This window comes from Vombatus ursinus, unplaced genomic scaffold (genome assembly GCF_900497805.2).
Source record: "Vombatus ursinus unplaced genomic scaffold, bare-nosed wombat genome assembly UNPS02014786.1, whole genome shotgun sequence".
Lineage (NCBI taxonomy): Eukaryota > Metazoa > Chordata > Mammalia > Diprotodontia > Vombatidae > Vombatus > Vombatus ursinus.
In genome coordinates this window covers 1,124,443-1,145,289 of record NW_020954564.1, presented here as the reverse complement: position 1 = coordinate 1,145,289, position 20,847 = coordinate 1,124,443, and the positions used below count along the sequence as shown (strand labels likewise).

The window sequence follows — 20,847 nt, the reverse complement described above, 5'->3', positions numbered from 1 at the left end:
GTCCTGTGGCAAGGAAGGATGAAAAATCTGACCTTCTGCTGCCCAGCTTGCCTCTTCACTCCCCAAATTAAAACACGGCCCCAGAGAGGCCAAGCCCCACATCTGGAGGAGATCCAGGGAGAAATGCTCAGAGGACTAAGGTCCCTTCCAGCTTCTCAATCCTATGATTTACTCCCAGCCCAGGCTCAGAGCCTAGTGGCGCCCCTAAGAAACCTCAGTGTGTTTTGCATGGCAGCTGTGGTGTCCTCTCAAGGAATCCCCTGGGAGAAGGAGCTCAAGAACAGTGTTTCTCAAACTGTGCTGGAAGGAACCCTGAAATACCCCAAGTTTGTTTTTACTGAATCTTCTCCTGTTTCCTAATAAGCGTTAAAAATAATTATTTTAGATGATTTTACTACGGGGTTCCATCAAAGTTTTGTTTAAACTGAAGGGTTCTATCAGTGTGGACAAGTTTAAGAACCATTTCTTTGGACCAAGAGCAGTTCATTTTCCAGGGATAAATAAGGCTGGAAGGGAACTTGGTTCAGAAAACAGGACACAAAACATAAAATGTTAGGCTGAGTAGAGACCTTCAAGCATAGATTGTCCATTAGGAGGAACCCGAGAAACCACCTAGCCAAACGCCCTTGTTTTGCAAAGAAAAGAAAAGGAAGCTATACAAGGAAAAAAGTGACTTGACGCAAGTCACACAGTGGGTCAGTGACAGAGTCGAGATTCGAACACATTTCTCCAGGCTGCCAAACCTAGGCTCTTGCCATTGGATCACACTCCCTGTCCCTTTGCTTGCAGTTGTTGTTTGTCCTTCGTTCTCGGGGCCATGACGTCAGGGAGGTAATGCCATGACTTGCAAGTGAATTGGATTTAAATGAGGAAGGGCTGTGTAAAGTCACCAGCCTCACTTTCTCCTCCAGAGTCATCTGGGTCCAGGAGCAAGATATAGATCAGGAAGACTGGAGACACCCCGCTGCTTAGAGTAGAAATTCAGAGAAAGTATGAGGCCAGAAGGCCTTGAACAGGAATAGGGAAAGGTTGTTATCTTAGGCAGCAGTGGTCCCAGCTCACATCTGATAGTCAGCTCTTGCTGCCCTGGCGTGGAGGGTAGGGGGCTTCTTCAGTGGGGGACTTCCTCAAAACTGCCTTTTCTGGGCAACAGAGGATAATTGGAAAATATTTTTTGTGTCCATTCCTTTACATTTAAAATCCTTCTAAGTCCACTTTTCTACCTAGGTAAAGCAAGGCTAAGGAGCATTTAGAAGGTCTTGTAGGGATTCTGTGTCATTCTAAATATGACCAGGAAATGTCGAAGTCAAAGCTAGTTTGCTGACCCTCCACCTCTAGGGAGGTGGGAGAAGGGGCCCCTAGAATGCGGGAAAAGTTAGACTAAACCTCTCAGGTCTTTCCAGCTCAGAAAACTGGAAGACTTTTATTCCAAGATTCTCTAAATCCAGTGAGCCATTCTCTGATAAAACCTAGGTCTGAGTCACAGGTCTGCTTCTAATTTGCTCTTAACCTTACAGAAGCGGCTTGTTCTGTCTATCTCAATTTCCTCATCTGTAAAATATGGTACTCTTAGGTACTCTTCAAGAGCCTGCAGACAACGTGGCACAAGGGAAAGAGCAATGAATTGGTAACAAAGAGGTCGGAGGTCCTGTCCTTGCACTGCCACTAATTAAGTGGGTAACCTTGGGAAGGTATCTGTCTTCTTTTCTCTGGGCCTCAGTTTCCTCATCTGAGAAATCAATGGCCTGTAAGATCCCTTACAGCTCTAAACCCTAAAGTCCTATATTTTCATATGTGTAATGGCAGCCTTCTGGAGACAGTGTGCCCACCTTTGTTGTCCATCCTATTATAAGCTTTGTGATACCCTTCTCTGCATGGGCATAGGGCCAGTCTGGGGTACAGGGTCTCATAGGATCATAGAACTTAAGTTTGGAAGGCACCTTGGACATCATTTAGTCCAGCTCTCTCAATTTTACAGGTAAGGTAATTGAGGCCCAGAAAGGTCCCACAGATGGTTAGTAGCAGAAACTAGATTTGAACGTGGGTCCTTTGATTGCCAATCCAATGCTCTGTTTGTCACACTGCCTGTCCCAGATCCCTCCCTCCAACTCGCTGCCACCCAGAAGGACTCCTTTCTCACCTCTCCATCACCAGGCCGTCCCTACCACCATCAAATTCAGGGTATGACTCACTCATACAAACAAGTTCTGAAGTGTGTCTTAGATAATCCACTGACATTCCTACCTCTCACCTCAATTGCAGCCAGGTCCTAGCCAGACTACAACACCCTGAAGGAGGACCACCACGGGGTTTGAGGGCCCCGGGGCTATCTTTAGGAGGTCCAACAGACCTTGGAGAATCCTCAGCAAGCTGTGCCCAGGAATGTGAAAGGATAGGGTGTTCCTAGGGGATATGGAGAGTACTGAGGCCATCTCAAGGGGGTATGAGGGAACTAGGGCTACCCCTATGGAGTGCAAGGGACTAACCCACGAGGGTCAAAGTGGCATTCCAGTCAAATTTTCCTGCTTCCTGAATGTCCTGAACATGAAAACTCAACTTATACTCTATGTCTTTGCAGAAGTGGTCTCCCATATCTGGGATGTAATCTCTCTTCATCTCCAACTGGGAGAATCCCTAAGTCATAAGTCAGTCAACAAAATTGTATTAAGTGCCTACTATTTATTTAGTGCCAGACCCAGTGTTAAGCACTGGGGACATAAAAAGTGGCAAAAGTCAGTCCCTGACCTCAAGGAACCCACAATCTAAGAGGAGAAACAACAAGCAAACAAATATATACAAACTATATAGTAAGTAATAGAGGGAAGGCACTAGAATTTAGAAGGGTTGGGGAAGGCTTCCTGTAGAAGGTGGGATTTTAGTTGGGACTAGAAGGAAGTCTGGGAAGCCAGGAGGCTGAGATGAGGGAAAGGAGAAGGCAGCAGGGACAGCCAGAGAATGCACAGAGCCAAGAGATGGAGAGTCTTGCACATAGAACAGCCAGGAGGATAGTGTCACTGGACTGAAGAGTATGTGTCAGGGAGGAGGGTTGAGAAGACTGAAAAGGTAGGAAGGGACTAAGTTCTGAAGGAGTTTGAATGCCAAACAGAGCATTTTGTATTTGATCCTAGACGCAATAGGGAGCCACCGGAGTTTATTGAGTAGGTGGGTAACATGGTTGCCCTGAGCTTTAGTAAAACCACTTGGTGACTGCATGGAGGATGGATTGGAGTGAGGAGAGACTTGAGGCAGGCAGACCCACCAGCAGGCTACTGCAATCAATAATCCAGGCAGGAGGAAATAAGGGCTTGTACCAGGGTGGTGGTAGCATCAGAGAAGAGAAGAGGGCTTATTCAGGAGATGATACAAAGGTAAAATCAACAGGCCTTGGCAACAGATTGAACATAGATGATGAGATATAGTGAGATGAGAATTGATACCTAGGTTTTGAGCCTGAGGTACCAGGAGAACAATGGAATAGAGAGAAGGAAATTGGGGAGAAGGCAGGATTTACGGGGAAAGATAACAAGTTCATTTTGGACATAATAAGTTTAAGATGTCTACTTGACATCCAGTTTGAGATGTCTGAAAGGCAGTTGGAGATGCATGCTTGGAGGTCATCAGAGATGTTGATAGGATAAGTAAGTTAAGGAATCATCAGCACAGAGATGGTAATTAAATCCATGGAAACTGATGATGTCACCAAGTGAAATAGTACAGAGGGAGAAAAGAAAAGAACCCAGAACAGAATCCTGTGAGACACTTAATAGTTATAGGATAAGATTTGGATGAGGAGTTAGCAAAGAACACCAAGGAGCAGTCAGGTAGGTAAGAGGAGAACCATAACAGTGGTTCTCCAAAAACCTAGAGAGAAGAGTATCAAGGAAAAGAGGATGATCAACAGTGCCAAAAGCTGCCAAGAGGGCAAGGAGAATGAGGATTGAGAAAAGGCCATTGGATTTGGCAATTAAAAATTCATTGGAAACTTTGGAGAGAAGAGTTTCAGTGGAAAGGTGAACTTAGAAACCAGATTGTAACTTCGACAAGACCGTCTCTGCTCTCTGCCCACTATTGTTAGCAACTTTTCCCTTCTTTGAAATGACTTTGTATTAATTTATATATACTTTATATTTCCTTTTCTGTATACATGTGGCATCCTCACCCCACCCTACACCCAAGAGAAAGTAAGTTCTTTGAGGTCAGAGACTGTTCCATATCCTTCCTTATGACCCTAGCACCAAGTACAGTGCCTTGTATCTAAAGTGTTTAATAAACATTTGTTGAGTTAAGATGAGTTGAGGAGACCAGAGTAGCCACCAAAGGGCATTCCATTCTAGTCCTAAGCCCTTATAATTTATATGTTGTCTCTCCCAGTAGAGTGTAAGCTCCTGTCAGGCAGGGACAGTCTTTTTACCTTTCTTTGTATTCTCAGATTTAAGAGAGTGTCTAGCATATAGTAGGCGATTAATAGATGCTTACTGCCTAACTGACAAAGCAGAGGTGCGAACTCTAAAATACAGAGGAAATAACACTTCAAGGGAAACAACATTATAGGTGACAAAGTGCTTCCCCAACTTCTGTATCATTTGAGTTTGACTACCCCCACTAGGCAGGGGAGGCAGGGATTGAGACTCCATTTTACAGAGGAGGAAACTGAGGCTCAGAAAGTGATTAGATCTATTAGATAGTGATTAGGCTGTCACAGAAGCTGTAGAGAGGATTCCTGTATAGGATAGGAGATTGAACCAGACAATGTCCCAGCTCTAAAATTTGGTAACTTAACCAAGGTCATCCAACATGTTAATAGAAGAGTCAAAACCAGACTCAAAGCAATGATGAGGTGAGGCTCTTCAAGATGACATCCAATTTGATTCATAGAGATACTTTTCTTCCCTGAGCCTCAGTTTCCCTATGAGTAAAATGAGAAGCTTGAACCAGGTGATTGTTGAAAGCCTTTCCAGCTCTGACAGTTTATGATCTTAGACAGAATCACTGAATTCGAGAGGTGGTAGAGAGCTTGTGGACCATCTAGTACAACCTTAAAGGAAGCCAGACAATAACATGCCCAGGAAGTAGTCTTTCAGCCTCTGCTCAAAGAGCCCCGAAGACCCGGAAAGCCCCACCTCCCCCAGCGTGTTGCACTTTTGGACAGCTCCAATTGTTAGGACGTTTTTCCTTATGTCCAGCCTAAGTCTCTTTGCAACTTCCTCCTCTTACTCCTGGTTTTATCGCCTGGGGCTGAACAGAAAAGTCCATTACTCCCCCACATGACAGCCTTTCCAATACTTAAACCCAGCTATGGAATCCCAAGTCTTCTCAAGGATAAACCTTCCTGGTTCCTCCAACTAATCCTCATATGACATGGACTCAAGACCCTCAAGACCACCCCGGTTACCTTCCTCTATATATTCCCTCCCTTCCCAGTGTCTTTCTTAAACTGTGGTGCCCGGAACTCAACACAAGACTGCCAAAGAGGTCTGAAGGGAGCTGGTCCTGGCCTGCTCTGTCACTCTACATTCTATGTTCTAAAGGCCCTTCTAGCTCTGATATTCTATGGTAGGCAGAGAAATTTGGGCTTTTGGTACTGCCTCACCTTGTCTTATATTCTCCTCCCCCTACTCCCAACTTGATAGGAGAGAAGAAACCAATGGATCCCCCAGCTGTGGTTTGAAGGGCAGGGGGGAGGCCTGGATCCCAGATTGGCTTGAGGATGAGATAGGTCCTCTCTCCTCCAACCGGTGACCCCAGGTCCCTCTGAAGTCATTCTGACAGGTCTATTTGCCTGAGTTCCATTCACCAGCAGGGCTGAGGTTAGGTGGGGGTTAGGTGGAAGAATCCACAGAGCATTATGGGTCTCTAGTCTTGCCCCTCTGGTGCCTGGGGTGTGGCGGCTGCTGTGGAGTGTGGAATGATGACTCCCAGCTGTGTGCATGTTTTGAGGAGGTGGGGTGAGGAGGACAGAGGAGAGGAGGCAGCCTTCCAGTCTCTCCTTTCATCCTGTTCCCAAGGACAGCTGGTGACCTGCACTTGCAGCTGGGAGACAAGGCCAGCAGTCTCCTATGGTGAATGACAAAAGCTATCCCCAGCTCCCCATCCTAAGGAAACTGTGTCATGAGTGGCTAGCTCCCTGTTCTATTCCTTTCTATTCTCAAGCAGAGGGAGGGTTTCAAGTAGCTATGCATTAGACAAGCATCTTGGTGCTATAGTTTGCACTGTGGAAAGAGCCCTGGGAATGGAATTAGGAAGACTAGGTTTCAGCTTGACTTTGTAGCTAATGAGTTGTGTAACTTTGAATGGATCCTACCATCCATCTCTCTCCAAACTTTGGTTTCCTCACCTGTACAATGAGAGTAATAATACTTGCACTGTTTATCCCAAGAACTAGTTGTAGGGAAAGTATTTTAGAAATTTGAAACTTTGATAGTTGTTAATTTTTGTTTTGTTGTTGTTGGGTTTTTTCTTTCTTTCTTTCTTTCTTTTTTTTTGACTGAGACTGAGATTTCTTTGGTGTAGAAACTCCCAATGAAGAGACTTCTTCCACCAATGCAGACCAGCAATGGCTCTGCCACTTAGAGCCTTAGTTTCCTGGGGCACAGAGAGATTAAGTGATGTGGGAGGATCACTCAGTCAGTACATGTCAGAGGCAGGATTTGATCCCAGGTCTTCCTAGCATAGTGCCTGACATATGGCAGGTGTTTAATAAGTGTTTGTTGATTGGCTGATTGAGTTCCGATGCTGAGACTTATTCTTTATCCATGATGACTCTGCTGCATTGTTATTGTCATTATTAGATCCTTGACCTGCAGGTGATACCACAGAAACATGATTCTGTGTACCAAAAACCTCCCACTCCGGCAGCACACCCAGACTGCAGAGCCCAAAAGCAAGCACCCTGTTATCCCAGAGACAGAGAGAACATGAAAAGTCATGTTCTCAATTAGTGACTAGCCCCTGTATGCAGGGCTGATGTTCTTCAGAAGCGATGGTCCCTCCAGTCCTCCTCAAGTTACCATGTATATACTTTCCTCCTTACATGTGTGTATATATGGACGTGTGTGTCCATGTTCACATATACATACATATATACACCTACACATGTACACATGCATATGTAAGCTCCTAGAGAAGCTTACTATACACATACATATATGTATACATATATGCTGTACATATAGGTATATATACTATACATATAGGTATATAGACTATACCTATATGTATACATGAACCCTAAAGGAACATACTATATAAACATATATGTGTATGCATGTACATGTGTGTATATTGTGCATATACACATGTGTGTATGTGTGCACGTGTGTATAGTAAGCTACTCTAGGGTTTGTTTGTCTTTGTATGCCCCGTATCTTAGGCGCAGTAGGATCATGGCGTTAGCTCTAGAAGGAACGTCCCTCAGAGGTCATATAATTCAACCTCTTCATTTACAAGTAGCACTGCCTTGGTGTTGCCAAAGAGATCAAGACGCTGCAGACAGATGCCTACTGGTTTTCAGGGATGAGTCTCCCAGCATTTTGCCCTTTCTTGATTCCATCAGGAATCTGCCCTAACCTGGGATGGAGGGAGGGTCATGATGTGATTCATAAGCATGCTCCCCCAGCCTTAAGGAATGTGAGCAGCTGAAGCCATGTGAGAGCTGAGGGACAAAGTAGTGGCACCAGAGCAGCCCACAGAAGCAGGAGAGAGGAGGGGAGCCGCCATGACAAGGAGCACATTTAGATACCAAGAGAGTGGAAGCTGCAGAGAGAGCAGTGCCAGGCATAAGAGAGAGATTTACAATTACACTATTTTGCTAAAGTGGTTCTGTGATTGGGGGCTCAGAACTGAAGGAAAGAAAATTATTGATTTTTTAAAAACAAAGAATAAGAGAGAAAACATTTCTTCTGTCTTAGTACTGAAAAGTTACTAGTCAGGCTGGAAGTACTCTAGCTAGCTGGGTTGGAATTAGAGGCAGGGTCTATGCCAGCTTGTCTTCTACCCCTCCCCCCAGTTTGGTTCTTTTTTTTTCTTTTACATTTTAATTTATTGTTTATTTTTTTACTTTATAGCAATCTTTTCTTTTTAAATTTTGAGTTCCAAATTATCTCGCTCCCTTTCATCCCCTCCCCAACCCACAAAGAAGGCAAGCAATATGATATCAATTATACACATGAAATCATGCAAAACATTTCCATATTAGCTATATTTTTTTAAAGCAAGAAAAAGAAAGTGAGAAAATTATACTTAAACTTGGACTCAGTTCATTAGTTCTCTCTCGAGGCGGATAGAATTTTTCATCATGAGTCCTTTGGAACTGTCTTGGACCATTGTTTTGATCAAGTAGCCAAGTCTTTCATAGTTGATCATCATCACAACATTGCTGTTACTGTGCACAATAATCCCCTGATTCTTCTCACTTCACTTCACATCGATTCACATAGATCTTGCCATGTTTTTTCTGAAATCACCCCCCCACCCCTTGTCATGTCTTATAGCACACTAGTACTCCATCATAATCATATGCAATGACTTCTCAGCTTGGTCCTAAAGGAAAACTTTGGGAGAGGAGCTAAAGGAGAGACTGGAGAGTCATATGGCCAAGGGAGTGACTGGAGGCATTAGCCTCACAGACATAGGGATGAGAGTGGGACAGAGTGATTAACCCTGCTCATCTGCACAGCAGACACCCACACCACCAAACTAACTGAAGGCCAAGGACGTTGAGTTGACTTGCCAAAGGCCCTTTGGCAAACTCAAAGTGAATGCACCCTGAAGGTCAGGGGCTTAAGCCCCAACAGTGCATCTAGGAAGAAGTAGAATAGGGATCCTGTGTGGTTCTTTCTCATGGTCCAGTTGAGCACTCAGGGACAGGAAGGCGATAACTACATAAACAACACATCTAGAACTCAGTTATCAATGAAGCAAGACAAAACTTACCACCCTATGCCTTCTCCCACTCTCTGTGGTTCCCCAGTAAGGCTCTCTCCAATAGTGTCCTAGAGCTGGCTCAAAGTTATTCTAGAGAGCCAATTGTTAAAATTTCAGAGCATTTACACTTCAGAAATAAAAAATGCTACAATTCAGGGTTTGATTTATTATTTTATTGATTTCTAGACTTCAGAAAGTGTTGGAGAAAATGTCAATAATGCAGATTAAATTTAAAAGTGTTGTGAGCACCATTTTGGGGGGAGAGACAGTTGTTAAACATTTACCAGCACACCTTGGTTCTGCCCCAGGTAGGTCCAACAGCTTATATCCTCTTCTCAGAAATTTTAACATTGGTGTCCCCAGGGGCCCAGCCGTGGGTCAGGTTCTCAAGCTTTGGGTAGCACTACTCAAATAAATAATAATAACAGTTCATATTTCTATAGAAATAACTCACATTTTTATAACACTTTGCAGTCTACACAGTACTTTCTTTCCACTGGCTCTGTGAAGTAAGTAGTACGGAAATTATTCTCCCCATTTTATAGATGGGGAAAGTGAGTTAGAAAAATTGTTTTTGTCCACAATTGTTCAAGTTGTTCAGTCATTTCAGACTCTCCATGACCCCATTTGCAGTTTTCCTTGGGAAAGACATGGGAGTGGTTTGCCATTTCCTTCTCCAGCTTTTTTTACTAATGAGGAAACTGAGACAAACAGGATTAAGTGACTTGTCCAGGTCATACAGCTAGTAAGTGGTTAAGGCTAGATTTGAATTCAGATCTTCCTGACTCGAGGCCGGGCGTTCTAGTCACTGAGCCACCTAGATGCTTGTCCCCAGTAACATGATTAAAGAAATGATACAGCTAGGATTTGAACCCTGTCTTGTCTCCAAGTTCTTGCTTTTTCCACTATAACTGTCAATCCTTAATAGATAAAATAATATCCTTAATAAATAAGATACATTTAAAACTAACCGTTGTGCCTGTTTTGCCAGTGAACCCTCAAACCCCTTCAACATGTGAGACCCTCTTTCCTAAACTAGACTCTCCCTAGGAACACAAGCCAGGAACTGAGAGTCCAAAGGCCTGCTCACAGGCGGAATGGCTTACATGAACTGATGAAGTGGAGTAAAGTGAGCAAAACCAGGAGAACATTGCACACAGTACCAGCCACACTGTGTGATGATCAACTTTGATAGGCTTAGCTCTTCTCAGCAATACAATGATCCAAGACAATTCCAAAAGATTCATGATGGAAAATGCTATCCATATCCAGAGAAAGAACTATGGAGTCTGAATGCAGATTGAAGCATAGTATTTTCTCTCTTTTTTTTCTTTCTTGTGGTTTTTCCCTTTTGTTCTGATTCTTCTTTCACAACATGACTAATGTGGAAATATGTTTATTATGATTATGCACATATAGCCTATATCAGATTGCATGAGAGGCAGAAAAAAATTTAGAACTCAAAATCTTATAAAAGTGAATGTTGAAAAAAAAAATAGTCATTATCCTAAAAACAAAACAACAACAATAACAAAAAGGTCTGCTCACTCCTGCTTTGGATCAGTTCTTCAGGGCAAGATCCTTTCCTGCCTCCCCAGTGGGCAATCACCGCTGGATGTGTATGCTAACAGCATAGCTGAACCCAGCCCTCTGCTGTGACCCAGTCATTATGTTCTTTTCCTTTCAGCTGGAGAGCTACATCCAGAGGAATATGAAGTCGGAGATGGTTCAGATCCAACAGAACGTGGTCCAGAACCAGACAGCTACCATGCTTGAGCTTGGCACCAACCTGCTCAACCAAACAGCCCAACAAACAAGGAAGCTCACCGATGTGGAAGCCCAGGTATGGGACTTGAGAGAGGAGTGGGGGCAGAGATAAGAGACATGAGGACATACCCAGAGGGATGTCTAGTAGGAGATGAGGTTGAGGATGAGGATGGGGAGGAAGGGGGCAGGTGATTGCCAGAGAGACTGGGGATAAGGGAAGAGACAGGGGGAATGTCTGAAAGACCTAGGAGCACAGTACAAGTCAGAGTTAAAGTGTTGTAGCGATGCAATGGAAGCCCCACACTTGCCTTCTCCCTGAGCTGAATCAAACTCTTCTGCAGGATTCTTAGCCCCCATCTAAGGTCATGGAACCTCTGAATATTGAATGAAAGGACCTGAATTTTAATCCCTGCTATTCTCTTTGTGACTTGGGATCACTTAATTTAGAACTGAAAGGAAACTACCTCAGAGGCCTTCTTGCCCAACCCCCCTCATTTTACAGGTGAAGAAACTGAGGCCCAGGACTTGCCCAAGATTATAGAGATAGTAAGCATCAGAGGCTGAATTTGGACCTTCTCCAACTGTAAAAGCAAGGGGTTAGAGCATATGATCTCAAATGTCTCTTCTAGTTCTAAATCCATGCAGGGTATATTCAAGACCACGGTGGAAAATTGGCAGGAGAAGTGTGGCTGTGAGGAAGTAGGAAACATGGCCATTTTCACCATTCCTCTTCTCTTCCCCTTTGTTCTAGCAATGCTTCAAGGGAGGAAGGCAGCTATTAGACTTAGAGGTCACCGGTTTAAGAGACTAGAAATCTGTGGAGGAAAGAGTAGGCAGCCCAGAACTTTCAGGAAATGAGGCAGGTCAGAGAGACTGTTTGAAGCCATAGTGCATTAAAACTTAGAGAGACCTTAGAAAGCATCACATAGAAGACCCTCATTTTACAGATGGGCGAAACTAAGACGCAGATAGGGGAAAGACTTGCTCAAGATCACACAGCAGGTCAGTGGTAGATTCTAGACTCCAACCAAGGTCTCCTGGCTCCCAGTCTTCCTAAGGTTTGCCCCAAACCAACCTTTCTCCTTCCCCTATAGGTTCATTAATGAATCAGTCTTCTGATTCTTGTGACTCCTCCTACCTCCTTCACTTAGGGCCTATGGCTGCTGAGCCTAGGGCTGAGGAGGTGGATGTGGGGATTTGGTCCATTTGGGATCCTGTTGGCTTCATCCTGTTCCACAGACAGCCCCCTTCATCCAAGCCAGCTATCCCACTGATATAGACACTGGTCATAAGGAGGACAAAAGAGTGGGGGAGAGCCTCTATCACCCATCTCTGATGCCGGTAGGGACCAGCGGTTCAAAAGAATCCTCCTATAAGAGGAAGAGCTTTTGATGTATTCAGTGTTACACTAGGAGGGGCTGGTGTGGAAGGACAACAGAGTTAGGCAAAGGCTGCTAGTTTCAGGACCTCACCCCATAAACCACCCACCACACTTGGCCTGTCCTCAGGTCAACCTAATTTGATTGGCCCTTGGCTTTGGGAAATTTTTGAGTCTAAGCTGGGCACACCTATAGGGCAGCAGGGAGAGAATGTGGTACCAAGACAGACCCTGTGGGCCCAGAGCTGAGAACCAGCCTCAGTGGTAGAGCCAGAAGTTGGGAGGCCTGAGTTCCAATCCAAACTCAGTCCTTGTCCCCTCTGGGTCCTTAGGCAAATCACCTCCCCCTGCTGAGAGAGAACAATAGGTAATGATGGAAAGAGTCCTGGGCAGGAAATTAGGAGACCTAGGTCTGAATCCCAGCTGAGCCAATGAGGCCTTTGGCAATTTCTCTTGGCCTCAAAAGTACAGTATACATATCAAAGATTACTATTATTAACCTCTCTGCCCTTCCACACCTATACCATAGATTCAGGGCTTCCAGAGCTGGAAGAAAACTTAGAGATCATATAACCCAAAGCTCTCAGGTGAGAAAATTAAGGCCTAGATTAATGCTAAGGTAGTGACTGGTCCCAGGTCATACTCTACCTCTTAGTGGTGTTGTAAGATTCAAATAAAATAACACATGGAAAGTGCATTAGACCTGTGAATCCCTATACAAATAAAAGGAATTATTACTATTACCCTTTCTGGATCTCCGTTTCCCCATCTGCCAAATGGGTAGAATAATCTTACTGACCCAACTGCCAAACCTATTGTCAGAACTAAGGCCAGGCATAGGAAGGACTTCCCTTGCAAAGGCCCCTAGGTCTGCTGACAAAGAGCAGTGAATTCACCAAGAAAGCTACAAGTGGGCTTCCCCTCTGTCCCCTACATAGGTACTGAACCAGACATCTAGGATTGAGCTCCAGCTGCTGGAGAACTCACTGTCCACCAACAAGCTTGAGAAGCAGCTCCTCCTGCAGACAAATGAAATCCACAAACTGCAGAATCGGAACAGGTACAAAGCCCGAGAGAAAGGGAGGGGCACCTGAGCAATGGGATGGATATCCTGTGGGCTGGCCTGCCCAGCCTGTGGGACCAAGGGATCCAGGGAGGGAACAGAGAGAGAGATGGAGATGGAGACAGATGGAGAGATGGAGACAGAGACAAGGATAGAGACTGAGACAGAGACAGGGATAGAGAGAGAGACACAGAGATGGAGGTAGAGATAGAGACTGAGACAGAGACAAGGATATAGAGAGAGACAGATAGAGACAGATTTGGAGGTAGAGATAGAGACTGAGACAGAGACAAGGATAGAGAGAGAGAGAGGCAGAGAGACAGAGATGAAGGTAGAGATAGAGACAGGGACAAAGATAGAGAGAGAGAGACAGATTTGGAGGTAGAGATAGAGACTGAGACAGAGAAAAGGACAGGGATAGAGAGAGAGACAGATAGAGACAGAGATAGAGGTAGAGATAGAGACTGAGACAGTCAGGGATGGAGAGAGAGACAGATAGAGACAGAGATAAAGCTAGGAATAGAGACAGAGACACAGAGACTGAGACAGAGATAGAGATAGAGACAGAGATAGGGATGGACACAGAGCCAGAGATGGAGGTGGAGATAAAGACAGAAGGAGATAAAGACAGAGACTGAGACAGAGATAGACACAGAGATAGAGACAAGGAAAGAGATAGAGACAGAGATAGAGATAGGGATACAGATAGAGAGAGAAATAGAGATAGGCCTGAGAGTCAGGGGACCCTGGTTACTATCCTACTAGGCAATTAGGTGGTGCAATGAATGGAGCATAAGACTTGGAATCAGGAATACCTAAGCTTAACTCCTACCTCAGACACTTACTAGTTGTATGACCTTGGGCAAGTCACTTAATGTCTCTGTGCCTCAGTTTCCTCATCTGTAAAATGAGGATAATAATAGCACCTACCTGACAAGGTTGTTATGAGGATCAAATGAGTTAACCTATGTAAAGCATTTTGCAAACCTTAAAGAACTACATAAATGCTAGCTATTATTATTGACTCCCTGTGAGACTCCAGGTGGGCCCCAGGGCATGTACCCCCTCTCTCATCATCAAGGCATCTTTGGATCCAAGCTGCCTGCCCCCTGTTCCCATGTAGGGTGGTGGTTGTGGGTAGAGTCCTCCAAAGGGAAACTGAAGGAAACTCCAGGGTATTGGCAGCTCGATCCATCCCAGGTCACCTTCTTCAACTCTCCATGGGCCCACATCCTAACCTTATTTGCAGTCATAGAATGCCAGAGCTGGAAAGGGCCATAGAACACAGAATGTCTGTAGTACACGTGATGTTAGAGTGCAATGGCCCCTAGAACACCTAACCTCAGATCCAGAAGGACGCTCAATGAGCAGCATCCAATCCAACCTCACTGTCTAGCCGGGGCACCCCACAAGTCGGTGGGAGATCCCAGCTCCCTGACAGAAGCTTCCTGGGGCCCCTCTGCCCACCCTGTGTGTTCCTCCTGGGCAGTGTGTTAGAGACACGCGTGCGGGCCATGGAAAGCAAGCACCAGAGCGAGCTGGAGGGCATCCGGGGCGAGAGGGAGAAGCTCCGGCGCCTGGTGAACCGTCAGAGCAGCACACTGGAGGGCCTGGAGAGGAGCCTGCATGCCGCCAACAGCAACACAAGTCTCCTCCAGAGGCAGCAGCGACAGCTCCTGGACTCCGTGCAGCGCCTGGTTCACATTGTCTCCAGCGGCAAAGGTGAGGCTGCCTGAGGACTGCAGGGAAGGGAAGCCGGGGAAAACAATGCCTTGGCCCCAGTCCTCAGGGGTTTGAGCTAGACACACCAGATGATGCTCCATACCTAAATTCTGTAATTCTTAAAAGTCCAGTTCTGCTTGGGTAAGCCCTTGACTCTGAGTAAGTTACTCTCAGCCTCCGTTTTGTCATCCGTCAAATGGGTAGAATAACCATTAGAATCAAAGACGCATGACCTTTCTGACCTGGAAATGGCCCTTAGAGATCACTTAAGCCAACTCCCTCATTTTTCAGAGTAAGATGTGGCCCAAAGGGAAGGGACATGAGAAGTGACTTTCCCAAGGTCACACAGAAAGGTACAGACAAAGAAGTTGCCGCTCACTCGACAGAAAGGGTCAGAGGCCCTAACGGGTCAAAACATTCGTCTAGTCTTTTGAAGCCCTAGGTTTCTAGCTCTTCCTGGGCCCTGGGGCTGCCTTTGGCAAAATCCAGGAACTATTCTAGAAGTCCTTATTTCTCCCACCTCTCAACCACTCCCTCCAGGCTCTTTGCTCAATAGTACCCTGGAGGGCAGCGAGGTAGAGCAGTGGGTAGAGCATCCAGCATGGGGTCAGGAAGACCTGAGTCCAAATTCAGCCTCAGACACTAGCTGCGTGACCCTGGGCAAGTCACTTAACCCTGTTTGCCTCAGTTTTCTCATCTGTAAAATGAGCTGGAGAAGAAAAGGGCAAGCCACTTCAGTCTCTTTGCCAAGAAAACCCAAAATGGGGTCACAAAGAGTCAGACACAACTGAAACAACAAAAAGTATCCTCTGGGAAACTAAAAAGCAGAGAAACACTGATGTTGGAATTTGGGCAGGGTGGTGCAAAGTCTCCAATTGCTATTGAGAATCAGGACACCTGTGTTCTATTGCTGGCTTTATAAGCAATAACTTGCCTTGTGACCTTGGACAAGTCACTTTCCCTCTGGGGCTTTAGTTTTTCCATACGTCAAATAAAGGAATTGGACCAGATCTCTAAAGTCCCTTCCAGCTCTGACGTTCCTTGTTCTCTGAGACATATGGGGCATAGGGGACCCTGCTAGCACAGTCCCTACCATCCCAGCATTTCCTATGGCCAGCTTTGGTGCATAGAGGCCTACAACCAGAGGAGCCAGAAAGGGAAGAATTGAATTTTGTCCTGGTAGTTAGGAGAGCAGGGTGGAAGGGGTCTTCCAGCAGGGCTGGCCAAACCACCAGGCACGATTCCATGAGGGAATTCTGTGAAGTGCTGGACCTGGAGCTCTTTAAATTGGTCCCAGGTGTGTCTCTTCTACCCAGGGCACCATGCCCAGGAGCCTACCCAGGGCACCATGCCCAGGCCTCTCATCTCTCCCAGCCTAAACTCCAGCTGCAGGCATTCTGAATGACAGGCCTCCACGAGGCAAGGAAACCTGACCTGATGTTAGGGGGAAGGATGCAAAAGCCTTTAGAAGAAGTGGGATTTCTTACCTCTTCAGAACTCCTCATCCAAGAAACTCCCACAACACCTCCCCTCCCCACTGGACCATGAATGTCTCTCTTCTGTTCCTACTGTTCCTAGCTCTGCGCAACAGAACCTAGGGATCCCTGGTTCCCAGCAGGTCAGGCTGACCCACAGGGAAACAGAGGATGTGCCCATTCTCTGAAGAAGGCCTCTACTTTCAGTCAATGCATTAAACGATTAAACATTATGTACAGACCTCAGGTTATTAAGTGTGGTGGGTGGAAAGAAAAGAAAGACCCAATCTCCTTCCTGCTCAGAGGTTCGTTTCTGTGTGTGATTTTGAGCAAGTCATTCCTTCTCAGAGCCTCAATTTCCTCTTCGGTAAAATGGAACTCATAGCCCCTGCCCTGCATTCCTCACAGGCACAAGGATATTGTGAGGATTAAATGAGACAACTAATGGGTAAAGAGCTAAAGAAATGTGAGCTATGATTCTTCCTATCTCCCCTTTCCACCCCACCCTAAGTACCAGCTGCCAACATAATTGTCTTAATGCACAGTTCCCTCTTTGCTCAAACCCTGCATGCCTCTACCCCCAGGACCCATCTTGCATTTCAAGACTCACTTTAGTTGCCATCTCCTCCAGGAAGCCTTCCCTGATCCCCTGGCTGAAAGGGATCTCTTCCTCACCCACTTTTCCTGGGGCACTTTGTCTAGATTTCACCTTTGGTCCCATCACTCTCTAGTACATTTATCGATGCATGGGTGTGTGCTCCCACCCTTCCCTCCAAGAAGGTGGGTCATTTTTATCTTTATGACCCCAGTCCCAATATAGAATGAGTGCTTTGTGAATGTTCATTGAACTGAATGGGAAGCAATGTGGCCCAGTGGAAGGGCCTCAGGATTAGGAGTCAGAAGTTCTGAGTTCAAATCTGATCTACCCACCACTTGTCCTGCTCACTTCCCTCCTTGGGGCTTCCTCAGTTACGTCATCTGTGAAATCAGAGGGTTGGACCAGATAACATCTAGCATCTCTTCTAGCAGCACTGTGAGAGAGGGCTGGGCCTGGAGTCAGGAAGACTCTTCTTCCTGAATTCAAATCTGGCCTTAGGCATTTACTAGCTGTGTGACCCTGGGCAAGTCACTTAACCTTGTTTGCCTCAGTTTCCTCATCTGTAAAATGAGCTGGAGATACAAATGGCAAACCACTCCAGTACCTTTGCCAAGGAAACACAAATGTGGTCGCAAGCGGACAAGACTGAAATGACGGAACCGCAGCAAGAGTTCCTTCTGGCTCCGAGTCTATGTTCCTAATGGGAGGAAATACATGAAAGAGAGATAGGAGAGGCAGTCCCAAAAGTCTAAGTGCACTTTTAAACTCTTAAAGCTTAAAACTGCACCAAGACTCTGGGGACATCCTCTATTTGCAACAAACAGTATAAGAAGTATTGATTAAAGCGGGCAAGCTGTGTGCCTAGCCCTTTGTTGGCTTAGATGATCTCTATGGGGCCCATCAGTTATGACAGTCTAGGACGGGCTATGTTCTGTTGGGTCAGCTTAGGGATGACCTATCCCTGCCCCATTTTACAGAGGAAGAAAATGAGGTCCTGAGTGGTCACGTGACTTGTCTATAGTCCCACAGGTATCAGGCATCAGAGATCTTAGGACACCCCAGATTCACATCTGTGATCCTGTCACGTTTCCTCTGTGGGTCCTCAGCGGCTTTGTCAGAAAACCAGGAACAGGGGCAGTAGATGGCGCAGTGGATAGAGCACTGGCCCTGGAGTCAGGAGGACCTGAGTTCAAATCCAGCTTCAGACACATAATACTCACTAGCTGTGTGACTCTGGGCAAGTCACTTAACCCCAATTGCCTCACCAAAAAGAAAAAAAACAAAACAGGGACAATGATAGTGTATCTGCTCTGAGTTCCCTACCACTCTCAGACCCTTTCCCCCAGCCCCCTCCTCCTGGGGAGCACTCAGAAGCTAGAAGCCCCAGCTCCTCAGCTTGTTGGCCAGACTGCAGTTCATCGCCCGTCTGCCCTGAGATCCCCCCAAGCCTTGGAGGAGCCAGCGTTTGGGAAGCCTCACAGCCAAAGCCACCTCTGAGAGTACAATAAACAAATAGTTGGGGGGTAGAAGTTGTTAACATTCCCTGCTTGTTTGTTTTTAAATGCTGTGTCATTTACCCAGTGGGGGTCCCCGGGAGCCAGATCCACTGTGGTGTTTCTCAGTCATCGCATGGAAAATAGTTCAGCACGATCTGGGGTCCTCCGGGACGGAGAGAGACATCATGGGCCCGTCTCTGCTCTTCCAGCCCACCCCACCCCATCCTGAGAAATGTACACACTGGGGTCCATGGAGCAAGGGCCACCAGTGATGGGCAAGAGGAGAAGGAAGGAAGGAGCAAGAATTTATTAAGCACCTACTGTGTGTCGGGCACTGTGCTAGGAGCTTCACAATTATTATCTCATTTGATCCTCACAGCAGCCCTGGGAGGTTGGTGGTATTATTATCCCTATTTCACATCTGAGGAAACTGAGGCAAACAAAGATTAAGTAACAAAAAAGTTACATGAGCTGGGCTACAGAAGATAGGGAGGCAGAAAGGTACACTGGGAAAATAATAGCTTTGGAATCAGAGGACCTGGGTTCAAATCCCATCTTGGATATTTACTACCTGTAACATCATCATCATCATCATTCTACCTGTGTAGTATACTACCTGTACAAGTCACTTAACCTCCATGGGCCTCAGTTTCCTCATCTGTAAAATGAGAGGGATGGACCATCTGGTCTCTGAGGTCTCTTCCAGGTCCAGATCAATGAACCTGTAATCCTGGGACAGAAGAGCATTCAATCCTAAAAGGAATGAGATGTTAACAGCTGATTGCAGGCACAAGGTAGGCAAATAAGAGGATAGCTGAGGGCAGGGGACCAGAATCTTCGAGAAGACCCTGCCTCTCTAATCCTAAGTAAATAGTGCTTCTAGAAACAGATTCAGGTAATGTTAAGACTGACTCTACAGGATGGCATAGAACCTTAGACCACAGAACATCTGAGGTGGAAAGGACTTGGGTCTGGAACTAGCCGTTCTGGTGTCTAGATGAAGGACCAGAAACCACGGCCCAGGGAAATCAGGGATGATGGGGGCTGGGAGGGGAGGGGAGGATGATAATAATAGCTAGCATTTACATAGCAATTTAAGGTTTGCCCAGGGTTTTATGTATGTTCTCTAGACCTTCTGGTAGCTCCCACCTCGTACCTAGCCATTGCCCCTTGTAAGTGAGACTGGGACCATGGTATGGGCCCATGGGGACTGGAGCTCACCTAGGCTATGGCCTCAGAGGACAAGAGGGAAAGAGCAGGGGAAAGGACTGGTATCATCTGCTATTTTTCTTCTCTTCACTAATTGTTCTTATTAATTGGGTATTAAACTCAGTTGTTTCTACCTATTGAAGTGCTTTCTAAATTTCATTGCCCTAGGAAAAAGCTCCTTTGTCCTCACTCTAGTTATACCTCAGCATAAAACAGAAAAATGATAGATCTTTTTTTAAATTTTATTTATTTTTAGTTTTCAACATTCACTTCCACAAGATTTTGAGTTCCAAATTTTCTCCCCATCTCTCCCCTCCCTCCACCCTAAGACAGTGTGCATTCTGATTACCCCTTCCCCTAATCTGTTCTCCCTTCTATCACCCCCCTCCTTCTCTTATCCCCTTCCCCTTCTATTTTCCTATAGGGCAGGATAGATGTCTATACCCCATTGCCTATATATCTTATTTCCCAGTTACATGTAAATACAACTTTTAACATTAGTTTTTAAAATTTTGAGCTCCAAATTCTCTCCTTCCTCCCTCCCCATCCATCCTCATTGAGAAGGTACGCAATTTGATATAGATTAGACATGTAGTCACGCAAAACACTTCCATAATATTCATGTTATGAAAAACTAACTATATTTCCCTCCATCCTATCCCACCACTTGTTTATTCTATTCTCTTTTTCACCCTGTCCCTCCTCAAAAGTGTTTGCTTCTGATTACTCCCTCCCCCAATCTGCCCTCTCTTGTATCACCCCCCTTATCCCCTTTCCCTCTACTTTCCTGTAGGGTAAAATAGATTTCCATACCCAATTGAGTGTGCATGTTATTCTCTCCTTAAGCCAAATCCATTGAAAGTAAGGTTCACTCATTCCCTCTCACCTTCCCCCTCTTCCCTTTCACTGTTAAAGCTTTTTCTTGCCTCTTTTACATGAGATAACTTATCCCATTCTACCTCTCCAAAATGGGAGATCTTTAAGGGATTTCAGAACATAGAACATTACAGCTGGAAGGGACTTTAGAACATAGAATATTGGAGCTGGAAAGAACCTTAGAGACCATGGAGTCCAAGCCTTCAGTTTACAGAGGTATGAACTGAAGCCCAGGGAAGGACAGAGACTGACCCAAGTTCACACAGCAAGTTAGTGGTAGGGCCACAATTTCTGCTCCTACATGTGGGCTCTTTCACTACACCAATGAGATATGATGCAGA

General features: G+C 45.6%; 1 protein-coding gene across 1 annotated transcript in view; it reads left to right on the top strand.

The window, feature by feature from the left end:
* Positions 1–20,847, top strand: part of LOC114046899 (angiopoietin-4-like) — a 69,853-nt gene that overhangs the window by 34,001 nt on the left and 15,005 nt on the right. The window contains exons 2-4 of the mRNA XM_027867515.1: positions 10,610–10,765; positions 13,006–13,127; positions 14,620–14,852. Coding sequence (XP_027723316.1) covers positions 10,610–10,765; positions 13,006–13,127; positions 14,620–14,852 — 511 coding nt within the window. The remainder of the gene's footprint in view (positions 1–10,609; positions 10,766–13,005; positions 13,128–14,619; positions 14,853–20,847) is intronic.